We start from the raw sequence: 20,027 nt of genomic DNA on the forward strand, positions 1-20,027 counted from the left end.
ATATATACTGCATCAACTTGAGTACCACGATCCATGTTGTCGAAGCAGTAACTAACAAATTCAGCAAGATTTGTGGTGGAAGATCTCCTTGGGAGAAATCCGTGCTGACTAGGGCTCATATAGTTTTGAACTGCTGTGAGTAGCGGATTGTATAGAATGAACTCAAACACCTTTGCACAAGCGCATAGGGAAACAATGCCACGATAATTACTAGCATGAAGTCGACTGCCTTTTTTATGGATAGGAATCATTCGCGCGTGTTTCCAGGACTCAGGATACGTGCCACGCATAAGGGAATCATTAAATATTTTGGCAAGAATGGGTGCGAGTGATTGACAGCAGTGCTTCAATATGTATGCGGGAATATTGTCAGGTCCAGATGATGTGGATGGTTTTATATCGTTGAGTGTGCGCGCAATTAATGCTTCGTCAATTCTGGGTATAATAAAATCGATAGCATCCGATGGAGTATTGCAAGTGGCCTCTGCTAGTGTGTTAGGATTGTGAACAGGAAGGGTGAATTCATCAGCGAAACGATTGGCGAAAGTGTTGCAAATATCGGATGTATCGATACTAGTTTGGCCATTGTAGCTCATTGACGGAGGGATACTTCTTATATTGCGCCGTTTGTTCCAGAAGCTCCAGAACCGTGTCGGCTTAGAAAACAGCTGCCTTTCAGTACGGCGAATGAAGGAGCGGTAGAGCACACGATTATGTCGACGATAATTGTTCAGTACATCGAAAAAAATTCTCCTTTGCAGCGATGATCTCGTTCTACTGTAATCCGCGTAGGCTTTTGATTTTATTTTTTTCAACCGTCTTAAAGATGCATTAGACCAATCGGGGCCAGACTTTCGTTGAGCAACAGGAACGCAGGAATTAATCGCTGAGCGCATAAAAACGCTAAAGCAATCGGTGGCTTCGTCGATAGTGGAAAAGTTGGAGCAGTCAAAATTGCGGTCAAACGACACAATAAGGGCATTCATACGTTCCACATTCGTTTTGAAGAAATTTCTATTGACTGTACTGCGAGTGTGACTGTTGGTGGTGTGGGATAGTTGTACGGGATAATAAATCATCATATCCAATGAAGGATGATGATAGTCCTCACTGAGAAGTGGAATACTACAGTGTATTACGTATGGGAGGAAGTTCTCTAGAGCCGAAGTACCATTCACAGAGTGCAGAGGTGTGATTGAGTCGCACAAAATATTGGTTGCGGCAAGGTTTGCGAAGACCAGATCCAATTGACGCCCAGATTGATTTGCAATACCACTCAACTGAAATAATCCGGTACTATGCAACCCATCAACAAAATCGGTATTAGCCACGGAATTGCATAAAGGTGCATAATGCATGACAGAATAACATGGAGAGCAGTCGGTGGCTTCTGATGTATTAGTCAGCTCCCATCTTATATCAGGTTTATTGAAATCTCCGAAGACATACAATAAATCGCTATCTTTAATGCGGCTTGAAATTTCACGTACACTATCATGTAAAGCGTTCATCACTGCGGGGTCATTCGCATGACTAGGCGGAATGTAAACAACGCCGATGTAAACAGAGACACCTGGCAGCAATGTTTTGATCCAAAGTTGTTCCAGTATGGTATTAGGCGATGCGATTTCACATGTCGGTATTGAAGAGGAACATGCAATTAAAACACCCCCACCGCGTGAGAGGGCACTGTTGGAAGGATTCCTATCGCACCTGTAGATATGATAGTGATCGTCAGTGAGGAGCGAAGAAGGTATGGACTGAGTAAGCCAAGTCTCGGTGAGAATGATAAAATCATATTCTGATTCTGATAGCGCCAGGCGAAGATTTGTAGTTATTAACAATATATTTATTATTTAAATATAATTTTTGTATTAATTATTAATATCAATATCATAATTATTATTATTTTGTTGTAACGTTATCGCAAATTTAGCCCTTTCAGAGGCATCATTGCATCAAAGATATATATTTTTTTAATAGTATTTTTAATTATTAATTATTTTACTAAAGCCATCCTGCACTTTTTGCATTTTTTCTCTGCTTCCTTCCTATTTTTCTTTGTTAAAAAAGTCGCATGATCGTTTGATCCGAGGGTGTGCTTTAGCAGACGTGCTGTTTCGTAACACGATCCTTCTACGAACCCAACTTGGGCGAAAACTTTGTTTCTCTGAACAATTCCCAAAATTCGATCCGTAACGTATCGGTGTGAATATACGCTGCACTGGCGTACGATCTATTGTTTTTACACCTCACACGTTGGAGTGCTCTTTTTTTGCGTTGCGCACTTAGCTGAATTTTCAACCGACTCTCGAAAGAACGTGCAAAATATACACAACTTAAAGCAAAATTACCACCAATTATGTTCCCTTGGGAGTCACAAAACGTACCCCATAAAAATTAAAAACAAAAAAACGCATTTCATGTGTCTTCATGGTTTAAGAACGATCCTTCCCGTTCCTTCACTCTAATAATTATTCCTTGGCTCATCTCTTTGTTCCATTGTCGCATGAACGTATAATCCAAAAGGTAGTATCTGTTCCCAAGCGCAATGCTATAGTGAAACGAGCGCACGCGCCGTTTCGTAACACAAAGCACACGATCCTTCTAGGAACCCAACTCGAGCGAACGCTTTGTTTCTCTGAACAATACCCAAATTTTGAACAATATCGTATCGGTGCAAATATTCGCCACACAGGCGAACGACCTGTTCTTTTCACGCCTCGCATGCTGGGGTTCTTCTTTTCCTTTTTTTGTGTTTGTGCACCAGCCGAATTTTCAAGCGGCTCTCGAAAGAACGCGCAAAATGTACACAATTTAAACAAAATTAGCACCAAATATGTTCTCTTGGGAGTCACAAAACGTACTCCATAAAAATGAAAAACAAAAAAAAACGCATTTCATGTGTCTTTATGGTTTAACACTTTGACCGCCAGCCTGACGTCACAGTTTTTGAGTGAGCACGTAGCGCATGGCAAGAGAGCGATGAGAGCGACAGTTTCTCGGGCCATTGTTATTACTCTTTTGTTTCATTGCGATAAGCGGCGTAGCACATGTCGTTCTCTCTTTCCTACCTCATTCGTTCTGAAGAGAATCACTGAGCGTCAGATACAAAGCTGAGTGGTGAGCAAAGCCGTCATACGAAATCATATGACGCGGCGCTTAAAGTATTAAGAACGATCCTTCCCGTTCCTTTACTCTAATAATTCTTCCTTGGCTCATCTCTTTGTTCAATTGTCGCATGAACGTGAGTATCTGTTCCCAAGCGCAATGCTATAGTGAAACGAGCGCACGCGCCGTTTCGTAACACAAAGCACAAGATCCTTCTAGGAACCCACCACGAGCGAACGCTTTGTTTTCTGAACAATACCCAAACTTGAACAATATCGTATCGATGCGAATATTGAATATTATAAATGAGATAGCGCACACACACACACACATACACACACCACACTTAATTTTCTATCTTGTTTCGTAAAATTCCTTTTTTTTAAGGCAGTCGTAAAAGTAAACATTTCTATCATTTCGTGTTCCCAAATGGGGCGCGTGGTTAAAACACAAAAGTAAGATAAAGTGATATCTTCTTTATATATATATGTATATATATATATATATATATATATATATATATATATATATATATATATATATATATATATATATATACATATATATATATATATATGTGTGTGTGTGTGTGTGTGTGTGTGTGTGTGTGAGAGAGAGAGAGAGAGAGAGAGAGAGAGAAAGTTTGCGCGCGTGTGTTTACGGCGTGAGTTTGCGTCGTGTGTACGGCTACAAAGTCTATGCATTTTCGATCTCGCTACCTGAGAGACAGCACAACCATTGGCATTGGCATCTTTGCGATCGGCTCTGCTGTTGGGGGTATTAAAAAGACACGATCTAAGTAATCGTGCGTGTGATATATTGCACATTTATTTCTAATTCAGCTAGCGGACGCAAGTGGAAACAACATTTTGAATAGAATCCATACAAAAGAGGATTCTGGATTTGTTTATTATGGTGTGCGTATGGTGCTGCACCTGTCCGTCCAGAATCTGGTGGCTTGTTGGTTTGGAGTAGTTTTCTTGACGCGTTCATGTTTTGGTCGAGTGCATTCCGTGCATTTGTCGCGTCACAGCGGTAGCCCGACAGCAACAAAGTCAAGACAAACTCTTACCCGGGTGTGGACTGCTATGCTTAGTTTTTATTATTTTTATTATTATTATTATTTCTATTATTATTATTATTATTATTATTATTTCTATTATTATTATTATTATTGACGTAATAGCCGACGCAATCATGCTGGCCTTTTCAGGGCTTGAGTACCACGTAGCCTGAGCCGGTGACTAACCCCTTGCTACGGCGGACGGTTCATACGCGATTAGAACCCACGACGGGCATGCAGATGTGCGGAATGATGGCGGTGCCGCGGGCCCGCTCCTATCCAGTATGCAACTTGCATACTGCCACACTGTCGCCTGCCCGGTGCATACGCAACAGGCAGGGGGAAGGATGCACCTCCACAGTAAAAAAAAAACACCGTCATGAACCAGCGGTGGATCTAACGGTAGGCGGACTAGGCGGTCACCGAAGATCTCTAGTCTGTAGTATGCCGTATGTCTACAATTGGACAGAGCATTAGTGACAAGGGCCCCCGGAAAGATGGTCTTTAGGGCTCCGTGGCTGGAGAACCATTTGCACCTCCCCTCCCCCCATGGCGACTACAATTTTAGGCCCTGTTACCAATGATCGTAGGGGTTCCATGGCCACCCCATTCCCCCCCCCTTCCCATCCGCCGACAATTTAAGTATACTGTTCAATCTCACAACAGCTGTGTGCCAGTACCCCCTCCTCCCGGTCATCTGCTACCATTTACAGGGGCCCCAACTCGTCTTTCCTCCTAGGGCCCTCGATTTCCCTACTCTGACACTGTCATGAACTCCTTCCTTTCTTTGACCGATGGATCATAACATTCCGGAAGAGCATAGATTCGGCGACAGTTTTGCATACACACGCACACTCCCACCCATGCGCAAACGGCTCAGCATATCTGTGTAATCTACAGCATACGAAAGCAAAAGCTTAAGGTATTAAAGTTATGCTTAATGCTTAACACGTTCAGCACGATGACATGCCCCAGGGACTGCTAGTGAACTTTCCAGTATGCCGGTTTCACAATCAGCTTGCGTTCTAGATGCCGGCGGAAAGAAAAATTGATGAAAATCAGCGCCAGGCTGAACGTGTAAATGCTAATTAAGGTAGAAACCGCGTTACACAGCAAACCCTCCAGCTTGAGCTATCGTTTCCTTGGTCATTTTTACATTGCAGCAATTGAACTTATTGCGCTTTTTTGTTTGATTTGTGATATATATATATATATATATATATATATATATATATATATATATATATATATATATATATATATATATATATATATATATATATATATATATATATATATATATATATTGGAGTTAATCACAAAACGCAATCGAAAAAATATTGCTTCCACTGATGTTGCTCACTGCACACACGCACCAGTCACTAATATAAAGTAATGTGTTCCGTTTTCTTTTATTTTGACCAAATCACAATCGTTCACACATTACACATATCTATCTTCGTTTGATCCGCACATCAGATTCATTTACAAAATTCCGTCAACGTTTTAACAAAACTTGCCATACTTACAATTTGGGAGTGTGGTTTGAGCCATTGTCGAAACCGCAGCCCTTGTCATCGTTGTTTCTAAACATCCTTCAATACGTCACTTGTAGTTTTCTGAAACACTCCTTTATTGCGACTCTCCTTCACTACGTCCGTCCATAAACTCATCGCCTTTTCGCGTTTCGTTTCCATCCTGCCGCTCTCACATGCGATCTCACCGAGTCGCTCCTCTCTTGAAATCGCGCTTCTCTGTTGATCTCTTCTCACCGAGCGATATCTCACCGTGAGATCTGCGAGCTGCGAGTCTCTCACTTGTCGATAGGCTTCTCGTTCTATCGCTATTTCTCTCTATATCCTTCCCTCTCGCGACCATCTCTATGCTACGTTTTTGTGCTAATAATTCTTTTATTTTAAAGTAAAGTTCTAACTTATTATTATTATTATTTTTGTTATTATTATTATTCTAATTATTATTATTCTAATTATTATTATTCTTATTATTATTATTACCATTATTCTCTACACGTTTGAATTAGTTTTCGGTAGAACAGCAAGTCTACCACAAGAAATTTATAAACATAAAACTATTAAGTTTAAGTAAAGTGGCAAAAATAAAAGTGAGTTTATATAAAAGTGCAAATACAATCCGTCTTAAGTCAGGAACGACACTAAGTGATGACAAGTACCCATCCCTGACTCCGCCTCATACCCCTCGCATGAGCGCGCTGTCGAAGGTTTGGATGTGTTGGTGCGTCAGACTGCCAATCGCTGTCAGTCGTCGTCCGTGCTTTTTCCCTCCATAGCGCTATCTTTTTCTCGCGTGTGGTCAATGCTCATGAGTTGCTGTGACGCCTAAAAAAGCCGTTAACAAACATTGCGGCGATGAAGTTACATTTTCACAAATCAAACAAAAAAAGCGCAATAAGTTCAATTGCTGCAATGTAAAAATGACCAAGGAAACGATAGCTCAAGCTGGAGGGTTTGCTGTGTAACGCGGTTTCTACCTTAATTAGCATTTACACGTTCAGCCTGGCGCTGATTTTCATCAATTTTTCTTTCCGCCGGCATCTAGAACGCAAGCTGATTGTGAAACCGGCATACTGGAAAGTTCACTAGCAGTCCCTGGGGCATGTCATCGTGCTGAACGTGTTAAGCATTAAGCATAACTTTAATACCTTAAGCTTTTGCTTTCGTATGCTGTAGATTACACAGATATGCTGAGCCGTTTGCGCATGGGTGGGAGTGTGCGTGTGTATGCAAAACTGTCGCCGAATCTATGCTCTTCCGGAATGTTATGATCCATCGGTCAAAGAAAGGAAGGAGTTCATGACAGTGTCAGAGTAGGGAAATCGAGGGCCCTAGGAGGAAAGACGAGTTGGGGCCCCTGTAAATGGTAGCAGATGACCGGGAGGAGGGGGTACTGGCACACAGCTGTTGTGAGATTGAACAGTATACTTAAATTGTCGGCGGATGGGAAGGGGGGGGGAATGGGGTGGCCATGGAACCCCTACGATCATTGGTAACAGGGCCTAAAATTGTAGTCGTCATGGGGGGAGGGGAGGTGCAAATGGTTCTCCAGCCACGGAGCCCTAAAGACCATCTTTCCGGGGGCCCTTGTCACTAATGCTCTGTCCAATTGTAGACATACGGCATACTACAGACTAGAGATCTTCGGTGACCGCCTAGTCCGCCTACCGTTAGATCCACCGCTGGTTCATGACGGTGTTTTTTTTTTACTGTGGAGGTGCATCCTTCCCCCTGCCTGTTGCGTATGCACCGGGCAGGCGACAGTGTGGCAGTATGCAAGTTGCATACTGGATAGGAGCGGGCCCGCGGCACCGCCATCATTCCGCACATCTGCATGCCCGTCGTGGGTTCTAATCGCGTATGAACCGTCCGCCGTAGCAAGGGGTTAGTCACCGGCTCAGGCTACGTGGTACTCAAGCCCTGAAAAGGCCAGCATGATTGCGTCGGCTATTACGTCAATAATAATAATAATAATAGAAATAATAATAATAATAATAATAATAATAATAATAATAATAATAAAAATAATAAAAACTAAGCATAGCAGTCCACACCCGGGTAAGAGTTTGTCTTGACTTTGTTGCTGTCGGGCTACCGCTGTGACGCGACAAATGCACGGAATGCACTCGACCAAAACATGAACGCGTCAAGAAAACTACTCCAAACCAACAAGCCACCAGATTCTGGACGGATAGGTGCAGCACCATACGCACACCATAATAAACAAATCCAGAATCCTCTTTTGTATGGATTCTATTCAATATGTTGTTTCCACTTGCGTCCGCTAGCTGAATTAGAAATAAATGTGCAATATATCACACGCACGATTACTTAGATCGTGTCTTTTTAATACCCCCAACAGCAGAGCCGATCGCAAAGATGCCAATGCCAATGGTTGTGCTGTCTCTCAGGTAGCGAGATCGAAAATGCATAGACTTTGTAGCCGTACACACGACGCAAACTCACGCCGTAAACACACGCGCGCAAACTTTCTCTCTCTCTCTCTCTCTCTCACACACACACACACACACACACACACACACACACACACCTAAGAACGCGCGCACTCGAGTTCTAGCGCCAGGCGGGGTGGGGTATCGCGACATGATAGAGTGAACGATCACTTTCCCCGCGCTGTGTGTGTGTGTCTTGACCCGAAAACTCTCTCGTGTTATGTCCATCCGTGACCTTGGTATTATACTTGACTGTCGTCTTAACTTTAAACTGCAGCTTGATGAGGTGCTACTAAAAGCAAATCGAACCCTTGGGTTTATCTTACGTCTTACCTCTATTTTTAGAGATCAAAGCATCCTAAGAATCCTTTATTGTGCTTTGGTAAGGCCTATTCTTGAATATGCAAATATCATCTGGAATCCTCCCACTATTGATGGCTGTTCGAGAATTTAAAGCATTCAGCGCCTCTTTACCAGGATTGCCTTTCGTCGTTTGTTCGGTGCTGCCTCACTACCTCCCTATGAAACGCGATTGCAGTTATTCAATCTTCACTCCTTAGCTTCCGCCGCCAAGTGTTTCAGGCTTGTTTTATTGGTGGCTTATTACTTTCTGCTACTGATGCTCCTGATTTACTCTCGTCCGTCTCGCTGTATGTTCCCTCTCGTTCTCTTCGTCCACGTGATCCTCTGTCAATTGAAACACGTCATACTCTTTATACTTTCAATGACCCTCTTCTGTCCTGTTTCAAGTTGTTTAACCACTTTTACTATCTCTTTGATTTCGACTCCTCTCTTAACTCTTTCCGTAACCGTATTTTTTCTTCTAATTCCCTTTAATTATTCTCTTTAGTTTTCTATTACTCTCTTTTTTTTTGTTAAGTTTATGATAGTCTCTACGCTCTACTCTTGTTTTTTTTTCTTTTCTTTTTTGCTAGGTCAAGACTAGGTTAGTTAGGCTTAGTTTTTCATGAATTATTTTGTTTATTTGTTAGTATTAAATTAGTTTTAAGTCTATTATATTTAGCCTTGATGGCGGATATTGTATTAAATAAATGAAATGAAATGAAATGAAATCTGCGCAGGCCAGCGCAGACTTTGATACATTACCTGCGCAGGAAACTGCTCGAATTTGCGGAGCGGGTAGTAACATTGGACCCTTGCTGTTTTCTCTATTTTTCAATGATGTTACTACTGTAGTAAAGGAATCTGAATGTTTATTGTATGCGGACGATCTTAGACTTTTTTTTCCTGTGAGATGTTTGGGTGATTGTCTTGTCCTGCAAGCATCGATCGACTCTTTTTCCGAATGGTGTCTGAACAACGACCTACAAATTTATGTTTTTATTTTATTTTTTTAATTTTATTTTATTAGTTGCTCGGCCACGTTGGGTTACAGCAATAGTGCTTACTGACTATATTATACAATGATTCAAGAAGGAGTTAGAAGGAGTTTATGGTACGGAAAAGGAGCGAAGACGGGATCGGTAGACAGGATAGGATAGGTTGAAATCGAACAGATCTGAAGTACTATTAAAAGACGACATAGCTCTTACAAAAGGCTCATTGTGAGCAAAACGTGTACGACATATAGGTAACTGGAGACGAAAACGATAACGTAAGGTGCGACAAGGTGCATACAAATGTAAGCGTGATAGAAGTGAAGGAGTATCAATCGTATTGAGCAATATGCCAGCAACGAAAGAAGCCTGAGCGACCGAGAGGCGGTGCTCCAACTTGGCAAGGCCTAATAGAGTGCATCTATCGTCATACGAAGGAATCGGAATAGAGTGATGACCCAGCGACCTACGAAATACGATCCTTGTAAAACGTCTCTGGATCCTCTCAATCCTTTGGAGCAGAGATAGTTGGACAGGAGACCAGATGACACAGGCATATTCTTGTACGGAACGGACCCAACAACAATAAAGGGACTTAAGACAGAAAGGATCACGAATTTCAGTGGACATGCGACAAATAGAACCAAGACTTTTGTTGACCTTGTTGATGACATAGTCCGTGTGCTCTTTGAAAGAGAGACTCGGGTCAAAGAAGACGCCAGGATCCTTAGACAAGGACACACGGGGAATAGGGGCATTACAGACACTATACGCATGAGTTATACTTGTAGAGGATCGGAAGAAAGACAAGACAGAACATTTTTCAGGAAACAGGACTAAACCGTTAGAAGCACACCATTTAGAGAATTTACAGAGCCAGGATTGAAGGACTAGACAATCAGCTGTAGAAGATACAGGAAGAAAATTTTTAACGTCATCCGCATATAGCAAGAAGCCGTTAGGAGGAAGGATCGAAGTACAGTCATTGAGGAAGAGAATGAACAGTAAGGAACTAAGGACACTACCTTGTGGGACACCCGAAGAACTAAGAAAACATTCAGAGAAAGAGCCACAGATTTTAACTACATATGAACGATTCTCAAGATAGGAGTTGAACCACGGTAATATAGAGCCACCTAAACATAATTTTCGAAGCTTAGCAACAAGTAATGATAGCCGCCGCTAGTAATGACAAATGTCGCTTTGAAATCGGTATAGACAGTGTCTTCTTACTTAACACTAGACAGGTTATGATATAGAGAAGACAAAAAACACATTAGGTTGGTGGACACTGAGCGATGGGGCATAAAGCCGTGTTGTTCCGTAGAAATATAATTTTTTACACAAGGTATTACAGATAAATGGACAATTGACTTGAGGATTTTAGAACACGCATTAATAATATAAATGCCTCTGTAGTTTGATGCTAGTGTGCGATCACCTTTCTTATAAATGGGAACAAGCCAAGCTAGTTTCCATTGACTAGGAAAAATCCCTACACTAGGCGAGCGAGAAAAAAGACGAGTGAGAATAGGAGTGAGGGTATTGCCAAATTTTTTCAAAACACTTTCAGGGATGCCATCGGGGCCTGGTGAAAACGAAGTTTTAAGTTTGGATAAAGCGGATTTTACTAGGCTTTCACTTACAACGACTGAATTACATGATATCACATCAGAGGGCGTGTAAGACAAGCCTACGTCCAAAGGAACCTTAAAAGAACTGAGATCGACAAATACACTAGAGAAATGTTTGGCAAACAGGTTAGATATATCAGGATTGGACGTAGCAGAGGACAGATCAAGAAACAGGGTGGATGGAAGGCTAGCAGAGCCTCGCCTAGAGTTCGCAAAACGAAAGAATGACCCAGGATCAATAGTGAGGCGCATTTGAAGACGCCGGACGTAGCGACGATACAGATGGCGATTAAGAAGACGATAAGCATATTTATATACACAAAGATTGTGTAAAGTAAATTTAAACGGTAGGCGCGTAGAGCGCGGTTTTTGTCCGATTTTAATAGACGTAAAGCTCTGTTCGACCACTTAGGATTAGGAGCGGGTTTAAGGAGAGGACAGCAGGAAGGGAAGGCGGAAGTGATTACATTAGTAAACGCTGCTACAGCTTGATTTATGTCACAGTCAGCATCAATAAAGGACCAAACGGTATCAGCTAAAATACGATGAAGCTTTTGGTAGTCCAGCTTCCTAAAATTGAACATACGAGCCGTAGGTATTCGTTGAGAGGATGCAGGGCGAGAGTGCGCAAGGAGCACACTTGTCTCATGAGCAGGATGATGATTTTCTAGCGCGACGAGTGGAACAGGTGAAACTATGACGGGGGAGCAGCGCTCCAAGAAGGCAGCATTGGCAAATAGAAGGTCCAATTGTCTTCAGCGTATATTTTTTATGCCAGATAATTGCAGCAGACCTTTTACCGACATTCCATCAAGCAGAGAAACATTTTCACGAAGTGATTAACGCACGATGCCGACGGTTGCCAGGAGAGTGATGGTGAATTAAAATCACCAAGTAACACCATAAGATCATTTGGTTTAAGTTTGCCAGCAACGAAACTGTTATTTCCAGTGTCGATACGGAGGAAATTACTATTTATTGTATTACGATCCTCGCGTCCGTTCAGCCTGACGGTCTAGCACAAAGAGAGCGATCCCTTTCTCCTGCTTTCTTAACTAGCCTAACTCGCTTGTCTAGGCTCTCATTCCTTTACACTCATATTATACTTACACCTGTACTACTTACGCCTGCGCTAATCTAAAGCTCTCAATCTAAAGCTAAAGCTCTAAAGCTCTGACGTATGGTGTTTCACATGTAGGTGGCGCTGATCACCACAAAACTAACACTCTCATGCAAATCGTCAAGGACTTCTTCGGAAGAACGCAGATCGGGTGGGATGTAAACGGCGCCGATATAGATTGCAAGGTTTTGAAGCTTAACAATTGTCCAAACAGACTCCAGCGAGTCGAACGGCAGTAATAAAGTTGACGTGTTCAGCACGGAAGAGCAGGCCATGAGTACACCACCACCACGGCAACGGTTACTGTTGAGAGAATTTCGGTCGCAGCGATAGATGACATACGCATCCTACGAGATAAGAGAGGACGGAATTGAGCCATCGTGCCATGTTTCAGTTAACACCAACACATCAAGCTCAGATAGAGAAAGGCGTAACTCGTCTATTTCGTGCGCAATCCTCTTACGTTTTGATAGTAGATGTTTAGTCGATCGATCGAAGGGATGAGAGAGCGAGATGCGTCGGGAGTGCTCTCGCTGCAAGTTATTAACGGCGGAAGAGAGTCGGACGGATTGTGTGTAATAGATGCAGGGTTAGCTTCCATCAATTCGGGTAAAGTCGGTAGTTCATGAGAATCTTCAGCCGGATCAGCCGGTTTACGCTTGCTGAAAGTACTGCGTATAAGGCAAGCTCATACGACCATGATCGGGCGAAATAGTGAAATCAGCGTTTCGCAGTTGTGTCGTGTGGTTGATAGAAGGTGACGATGAAGGATGATCCGATTCACGATTAATAGGCGCAGAAGGTGCAAGGGATGCTGCAGTAGTGGGTCGCCAAACATTGACGGAGCGGGGATTAAGGTCGATGAACTCCTTAAAAGAGATCCCGCGAGGCCAGGTTGAAGCAGCCAAAGCAATAGCCCGGTGCGAATCCGGTACACCAATTTTAAAAGATACGTAGCAGAGCGTAGAAAGTTCCCGGTCGCGTCGTACAAGGCTATATACCAAGATGTCGTCTGTCCCTATGTTAGAACAGGCCATTTCACGGATCGCATCAATCGGAGTATCAGGAGCAATACGAGACAACAATACGGGACAAAACATTCACGGGCGCCTTTGTAGCGGTGTAAGTGAACATCGATGGTGAAGTGGGTGGTGGGAGGAAAAAAAATATCGGACTAGGATTACATTCCTTAACTATGTATGTAACAGCAGCAAATATTTAGATTCTGCTAAAAAATCGTTGTTGAGCTTTTTATGTCGCTTTTGTTTGATCGGATCAGTTTTGAACCATTTTTCACAAAATTGATAAGGTTCTCATGGCAATTTCAAAATAGTTTTTGAAAAACTTTTTACATACTTTGATTTGCATTTTCAAAACCATCATTACATGCGAAAAAAAAGGTGAAATATTTTGCTATTCGAAAAAAATAAATTTTGATAATAACTCTTTAAAAACTTATAAAACCTTCAAATAAGTTATAAAAACACTTTTTAAAAATCGTTCAAAAATGTATTTCTTTAAAACCTTTGTAGAATATGTTATTTATATTTTTGAACGATTTTTAAATGTGTTATTTAGCACATAAAACCTGTTTTTCGAAGTGTCTTTATAGTTCTGGTACGACCATAAATTTGTTTTTTCCTCATAAGTCATGTAAAAATGTGATAAATTTTTTTTAAAAAAATATACAAAGATGTGAAATAGTATTTTGCACAACTCATAAATTCACTGTTTTTATCTATCTCTTATGGATTTTCCGAAAATCGTGAAAAACGACTGTCCATATAGTTGTGGTAGGCGCTATATCATACCATTTGAACTTTCACTTGAAATAGGTTCTTCATCCTGTTCTGTTTTAACCAGACGATCACGATTCCGATACAGATACGAGTTGTATCGAATGCGCTTGGCGAAAGACTCCTCCATTCTATGTTATTTGTTAAAACAAAAAATATCAATAACGCTTGAATTATCACTGAAATCACGCCTTAAATACACACTTTTGATGTTCAAGACTGTTTCTGGAGCTTCTCTGATGTTTTGATTTGAGCGATTTGAGCAACTGACAACCAAAACAACAACAACATTCGGATCAAGCTACCAACATCAATAATATCAATGAATATAGCATTTGGTTAAAAAGATAAAAAAAAATGATGAAAAACAGTCCTTATTCAGATATAATGCATTTGTTGTAAAACAAACGATGCCTAATATTTTTTTACGAAGATTTATATTCAATAATAAGAGTAAAATACATAAAAGCAAGTAAACTCGCCAACCCGGCATTATAAATACACAAAATATGGCCTTTCGGGCTGTCTTTTGCAGCCTGGGTAGTTTGTGGATTGGGGGACACAACTTGAGCGAGAATGAGCCTTTGTTGAACTGTGTTCTGTTTATGTAGTTGGGAATCTATGTATTTCCGTGCTTCAAAGAAAGACACGTTGTAATCATTCAATTTTATATTTAATGACTTCCTGTTCCTTGAGATAAAATGGGCAGGATTTGTCAAACGAATTGTGGTTGCCTTTGCAATCAACACATTTCAGTGGAACAGTGCATTCAACATGGGCAGGGATACCACAATTGTGGTAAACCTGTGAGGTTTTGCATCTCAGCCTGGTATGACCATAGTGAGCACAATTAAGACAAAGCATGGGTTTGCGATAATAAGTACGGCAAATCACTTGGAGTGGGCCAAGGCAGATAACAGAGGGGACACGTGTTGCAGCAATACGGAGGAGGAAAGAATTGTTGGGTATTATTTTACTTTTAACTTTACGAGTTATTCGACGCACTTCAGTAACTTGTTGGTCTTTTAAATTTGCTAGAACTTCTTCATCCTTCATATGTTTAAGGGCGGTAGAGAAAATTACGCATTGGACGGTATTAAGAGTAGTGTGGGGTTTGATGGTGATAGGTGTTCCGTTAATAAGTTTAGTTAGTGTTTGTAGCTTTATGTAGTGGGACAATGATCGGGTTTTCAAGAGGTACTTAGAATTATTGTTAATCAGGTTACCTTCTACCGGTCGTCCAACATGTTGTTGTAGACTTTTGCCTACGATGCAAAATCCTTCTTCGGTGGTCAGAACCAGATACATTATCTCTCCATCCTCGCCGTTAAACCTTTTCAGGTAAGTCCTAGCCCGGGAACTCGTGCCGGGAGGGGGATGAGCCCTCCCGGCAGGATGAGTGTCCGACATATCGTCGGCCCTCTCAGCACTGGCTCTTGAAAAACGTCACTGTCACAATTTTTCCTCAATGTCCACTGCACCACAATACCACTTCTTTTTTTTACACAAATGTCTTATGAGAGTCCACCAGATTAATGTTTTTAAACACTCACTTCATAGAAACTTCCACTATCTGCACACACAAAACAGGCCACAACCTTGGGCCATGACACTTTATGTAGCGCTTTGAGAAAAGCGAACAACGTAAAGTGCGTTAGGATTGTTCTTAAAAATGTTAAATTTTTACTTTAGCGTCTCGTTGTGAAAACAACAAACGACGTAAAGGGATGTCTAAGTTTGTTTTTTCCCACACGCACTACACTACAGCACAAAACCCCAGAAACACCAAACACGAACAACACTTTCCAGCACTGCACTTTTTGGGCACAGGTAATTCTGCACTGCACTGATCACGGCGGTATAAAATACGAGTCAGTCGAGGAGCGCTTGATAGAACACGTCCGCACTCTTCAGCTGCTACGAGAAGATTTAACAGGAGGTTGCAGCCAGGGACCGAGCATCGTGGAGAATTGTTGTGGATCGGGCCTTGTCATATGCTGTATCGTAAGCAGACCAACTCGTAAAAGAGGGAGAGAGGGAGAGAGAAAGAGAGAGAAAAAAAAGAGAGAGCGAGAGAGAGAGAGAAAAAAGAGAGAGAGAGCGAGAGAGAGAGAGATTGAAAAGAGAAAAAAAGAGAGAGACGAAGTGCGAGAGAGATAGAGAGAAAGAGAGAGAAAGACAGAGAGAAAGAGAGAGATGACATATACTATGCAAATAAAATAAAAATTAAGCCCAAACAGTTATTTTTAAATTAAGAATCCTCTAATCAATTTCTAAATAGAAATTAAGATAGTTAGATTTCAATTTAAATTGAAAAATGCGTACGAGGGCAATATTTTGAAGAATGTTTTAAAAAATTAATAAGTAAAGGACTAATGGCTTATCGTTGAATGATCATTTCATTCTTTGCGTCATTTGCACTTTGTGTCATTTGCAACAACTATCATTTGCAGCGTCTTACCTGAGTTACCTGAGGACTTGTTACAGATTAATTTTGTGATAGTCAAATTGCATGTCTAATATTGAATTGAAAACATTTTTTGTGTTACTCTGATTATTTTATTGCTGAAATTTTCATCAAGTTTAATTTTCCATGTGTATGTATCTTGTATTGTTCTCATTATCATTACTACTAAATTCATTATTTTATGAGTTTAATGTGTTGGAATAGTAAAAAATGTTCTAAATGTATGAATTATCTTTTTATGTTTATGCAACAGATTTTCTTCGCTCTTATTTTTGTTTTTGAAGTATTTTTTCCCGTTATGTTTTATCCATGTTTTTAGAATCGCATTTTGGATCATGTTACCATACATTTTTTGTGAACGTTGAAGATTTAGGTAGAGGACAGTATTAAAATATTGCATGATTTATTCAAGTTTACAGCACAGTCTCCATTTCTGCAATTTCAGTTTTATAAGACCAACGATATAAATCCTGTGAACTTCCCCCAATGCTTAAATTTCCGAACAAATTAGGCTGTTGGTAACCGTCATCAATCAGGTCACGTGCTCCCGTCGTTCCAGCAATACGAATTATTTTATTCGTTGAGCCTAGTTTAGGCTGTGGAGGCTTTATACCATGTATCTGCATCGTTTTTTCAAGATGTTGATTCCTCAACCGGCTCATATCAAGCTCATGTTTTACTTTCCAAAGATGTGTATCACATATCGGATCATTACATCTGTGACGACGCAGGATTTCAGTCGCTTCATACACTGCACCACGAAATGTGAGGGATTTACCCATGCTGAGCGATATGAGCGCGCAACAACCTCCTCGATCTTTTTTAGCTAATCGTTTACGGAAATATTTGAAATACAGATGCTCTAATAGCAAAAGCAGTGCAGCAAGTAAAATACCAGCCATTAGTAACAGAAATGCAGAAAGAAACTGTTCAAGTGCAAGAGGATCTGATGATTTATGTTCCTGTTTCCCTGGTCGACATGTGCCAGTCATCCAGAAACGTCGAAGACGTTCTAGATCACCATTTGCTCTGAATTCCAAAAGTCGTTTGTTAAACATTCCTACGTACTTTGAGTTTCTGCTAAAAGCTAAACCATATCCTGTCATGGCATACCATTGACCAACAGTGAGCAATCTGCAATCCTCATCTTGTTGTACTAGATAATCAAGAACTGTTCCGTCATAAATAAATGCGTCTAGCTGACCACTGAGCACAGCGGTTACTCCATCAGCCACGCTCGAACGATTATATTGCTTCATATAATAGTGCATTTCTTTAAAATATTTTGAAATTGTGGAGTCAGTATGACTCCATGGGATTGTACCAAATTTAATCGTAGGTTTATGTGAAAATGGGTGAGATAATCGCGAATCATCTAATCCTGTGAACTCATGAAACTCTTCCCGTGTAATCATGAACGCAGCCAAATTGGCTGTATAGATAGCGAGAAATACGACTGCAAACATCGCCCAAACATTAGTCATGAAACGAGAAGTAAATCCTCGAGGTGAATCAACGTGTACAGCAGCCTGAAAGAGAACAGCCCATACCAGCCAATAAGTCCGAAACAAAGAAAACCGATATGGAGTAGTTTGACCATTTTGCAAAACAGTCTTCATATCATACCCGCTTGGCGACAGCCATTCAAAAAGAAAAATCATAAATGTCGCAGCCTGAATGGCAAATATCCCAACTAACATCCATGAGGCTGTATCGAAAGGCTCTAAAAAGGCTGTTGGTGAAATTATACCAGTTCGCTTAGCTACAACAATAGCAATACCAGTTTCCATAAAAGGTTCACTGAAGTCCACAACTGCTTCACGTTCTGCATTTATCATTAACGAGGTTAACACCATGTCTGTTTTACGATTTACCAGTTCATGGATCAATCCATTCCACTTACCATTTTCTAATGTTCCCCATTTTCCATCCTCAACGCGCACGAGTTCGTAGGTGAACCCTAACTCTTCTGCAAATTTCTCCAGTAGATCTATACAAAATCCACTGCAGCACTGGTAAAAAGATCCATTCTTATGAGCCTGACCCATATCTATGTCAGTCATTTCATGATCTGCTGCTACTCTACAGAGAACGCCTCGGTCCATTAAGCACTTACCGCTAACTGGGTCAGCTGGAGATAAATTAATGTAGGGTGCCTCCTCCAAAAACGTAATCTTTAGATGAAATTTTTCTGGAACTCCTTGAGGCGGAGTATGTGAGTTTCCTGGCCATGCAATATCTCGAATATCAAGTTTTTGTTGTTGCCATGATTTCCAAATTCCAATTTCTTCCCAAACTAAGCCTTTACTATTTACACTTGGTCGTAAGTTCATGATCTTCAGTTCAGCGGACTTTAAATCACCGTCAGCGGTGAATTCTATATTAGGTTTATTTGATTCACTCTCAAGCGATACATTTCGCAGATATTTAAAAAATACTTCACCACTGTCCCACCGACCTCGGCCTTGATCTTCGCAAGACAGTTGATGAGTATCCAATCTTCGACCATTATTTTTGACGTCATTTAAGTAATATTCAACACCATACGCATATACCCGAATAGCAGTCGCAATTTCATTGACTAAAGCTCCAGATGACGTGTCAAAGTGAACACCTAACATACCTATTGGGAACTGAGGATGTGTTTGAGTATTTTCTATTACACTTTGAGTAACAACCCATACGTAGTTTTCACCAGTTATTTGTAGCTCCTCTGCGGCATGTAAAATTTCAATAGCTTCACTTTTTGTACAATACAGCAGCATCACACGAGCCTCACTATTCACCAGCTCCAGGAGATCACTAGGCCGCGTAACAATTATAGAATTGAGTATTGTAAATTTGAAATGATCCTGAAAAACAGAAGTACAAAATAAAAATATTATTAGGGTAGTCAAACAAAGAAACTGTAAAAGTTTTCAATTGAAAATTATACAAAGCATTATCTCTACTCAGAAAAATTTATCTACCAATACAGGGTTTCCCACGATAGATTGGTTGGTTCCCACGATTTATTGGTGCGTTCCCACGATTTTTTGGTCATTTCCCATAATTTTTTGGTAGCAACCCACGATTTATTGGTCGGTTCCCAAATATTATTGGTCGGTTCCCAAATATTATTGGTCGTTTCCCAAATATTATTGGTCGGTTCCCAAATATTATTGGTCAGTTCCCATAATTTTTTGATTTGTCGCGATATGATGTGTATACTCTAGCTAGAGCTTAATTTAGGGTGGCGTGGGGTGGCGTAGGGTGGTGTGAGGGGTGTGGGGTGGATGAGGTGATGTGGAGCGGTACGAGGTGGTTTGGTGTGTGGGGTGGGGTGGAAATATGTGGTGTGATATGAGATGAGGTGTGGTGAAGCTCGATGGGATAAGGAGAGATGATGGGAGTCAGAACGGGGCGAGGTGGGGTTGGGTTGGGTTTGGTGGGATAGTGGATGGATGCACCATAGGGGTGTAGTAAGTTGGCATGAGTAGATGTGATAAGTGGGGTTGTATGTAATGGGTTGATG

At 41.1% G+C, this 20,027-nt stretch overlaps 1 protein-coding gene across 3 annotated transcripts in view; it reads right to left on the minus strand.

Annotated features, from left to right (window-relative positions):
* Positions 1-16,588: 16,588 nt before the first annotated feature.
* The window catches only part of LOC120906744 (glutamate receptor ionotropic, NMDA 2B), a 202,191-nt gene continuing 198,752 nt past the window's right edge, over positions 16,589-20,027 (minus strand). For all 3 annotated transcript variants that reach the window (XM_040318656.1, XM_040318654.1, XM_040318655.1), the window contains one exon: positions 16,589-19,365. In XM_040318656.1, the coding sequence (XP_040174590.1) occupies positions 16,927-19,365 (2,439 nt within the window). In that variant the 3' untranslated portion in view covers positions 16,589-16,926. The remainder of the gene's footprint in view (positions 19,366-20,027) is intronic.

This window comes from Anopheles arabiensis, chromosome X (assembly GCF_016920715.1).
Source record: "Anopheles arabiensis isolate DONGOLA chromosome X, AaraD3, whole genome shotgun sequence".
In the NCBI taxonomy this organism is placed as follows: Eukaryota; Metazoa; Arthropoda; class Insecta; order Diptera; family Culicidae; genus Anopheles; species Anopheles arabiensis.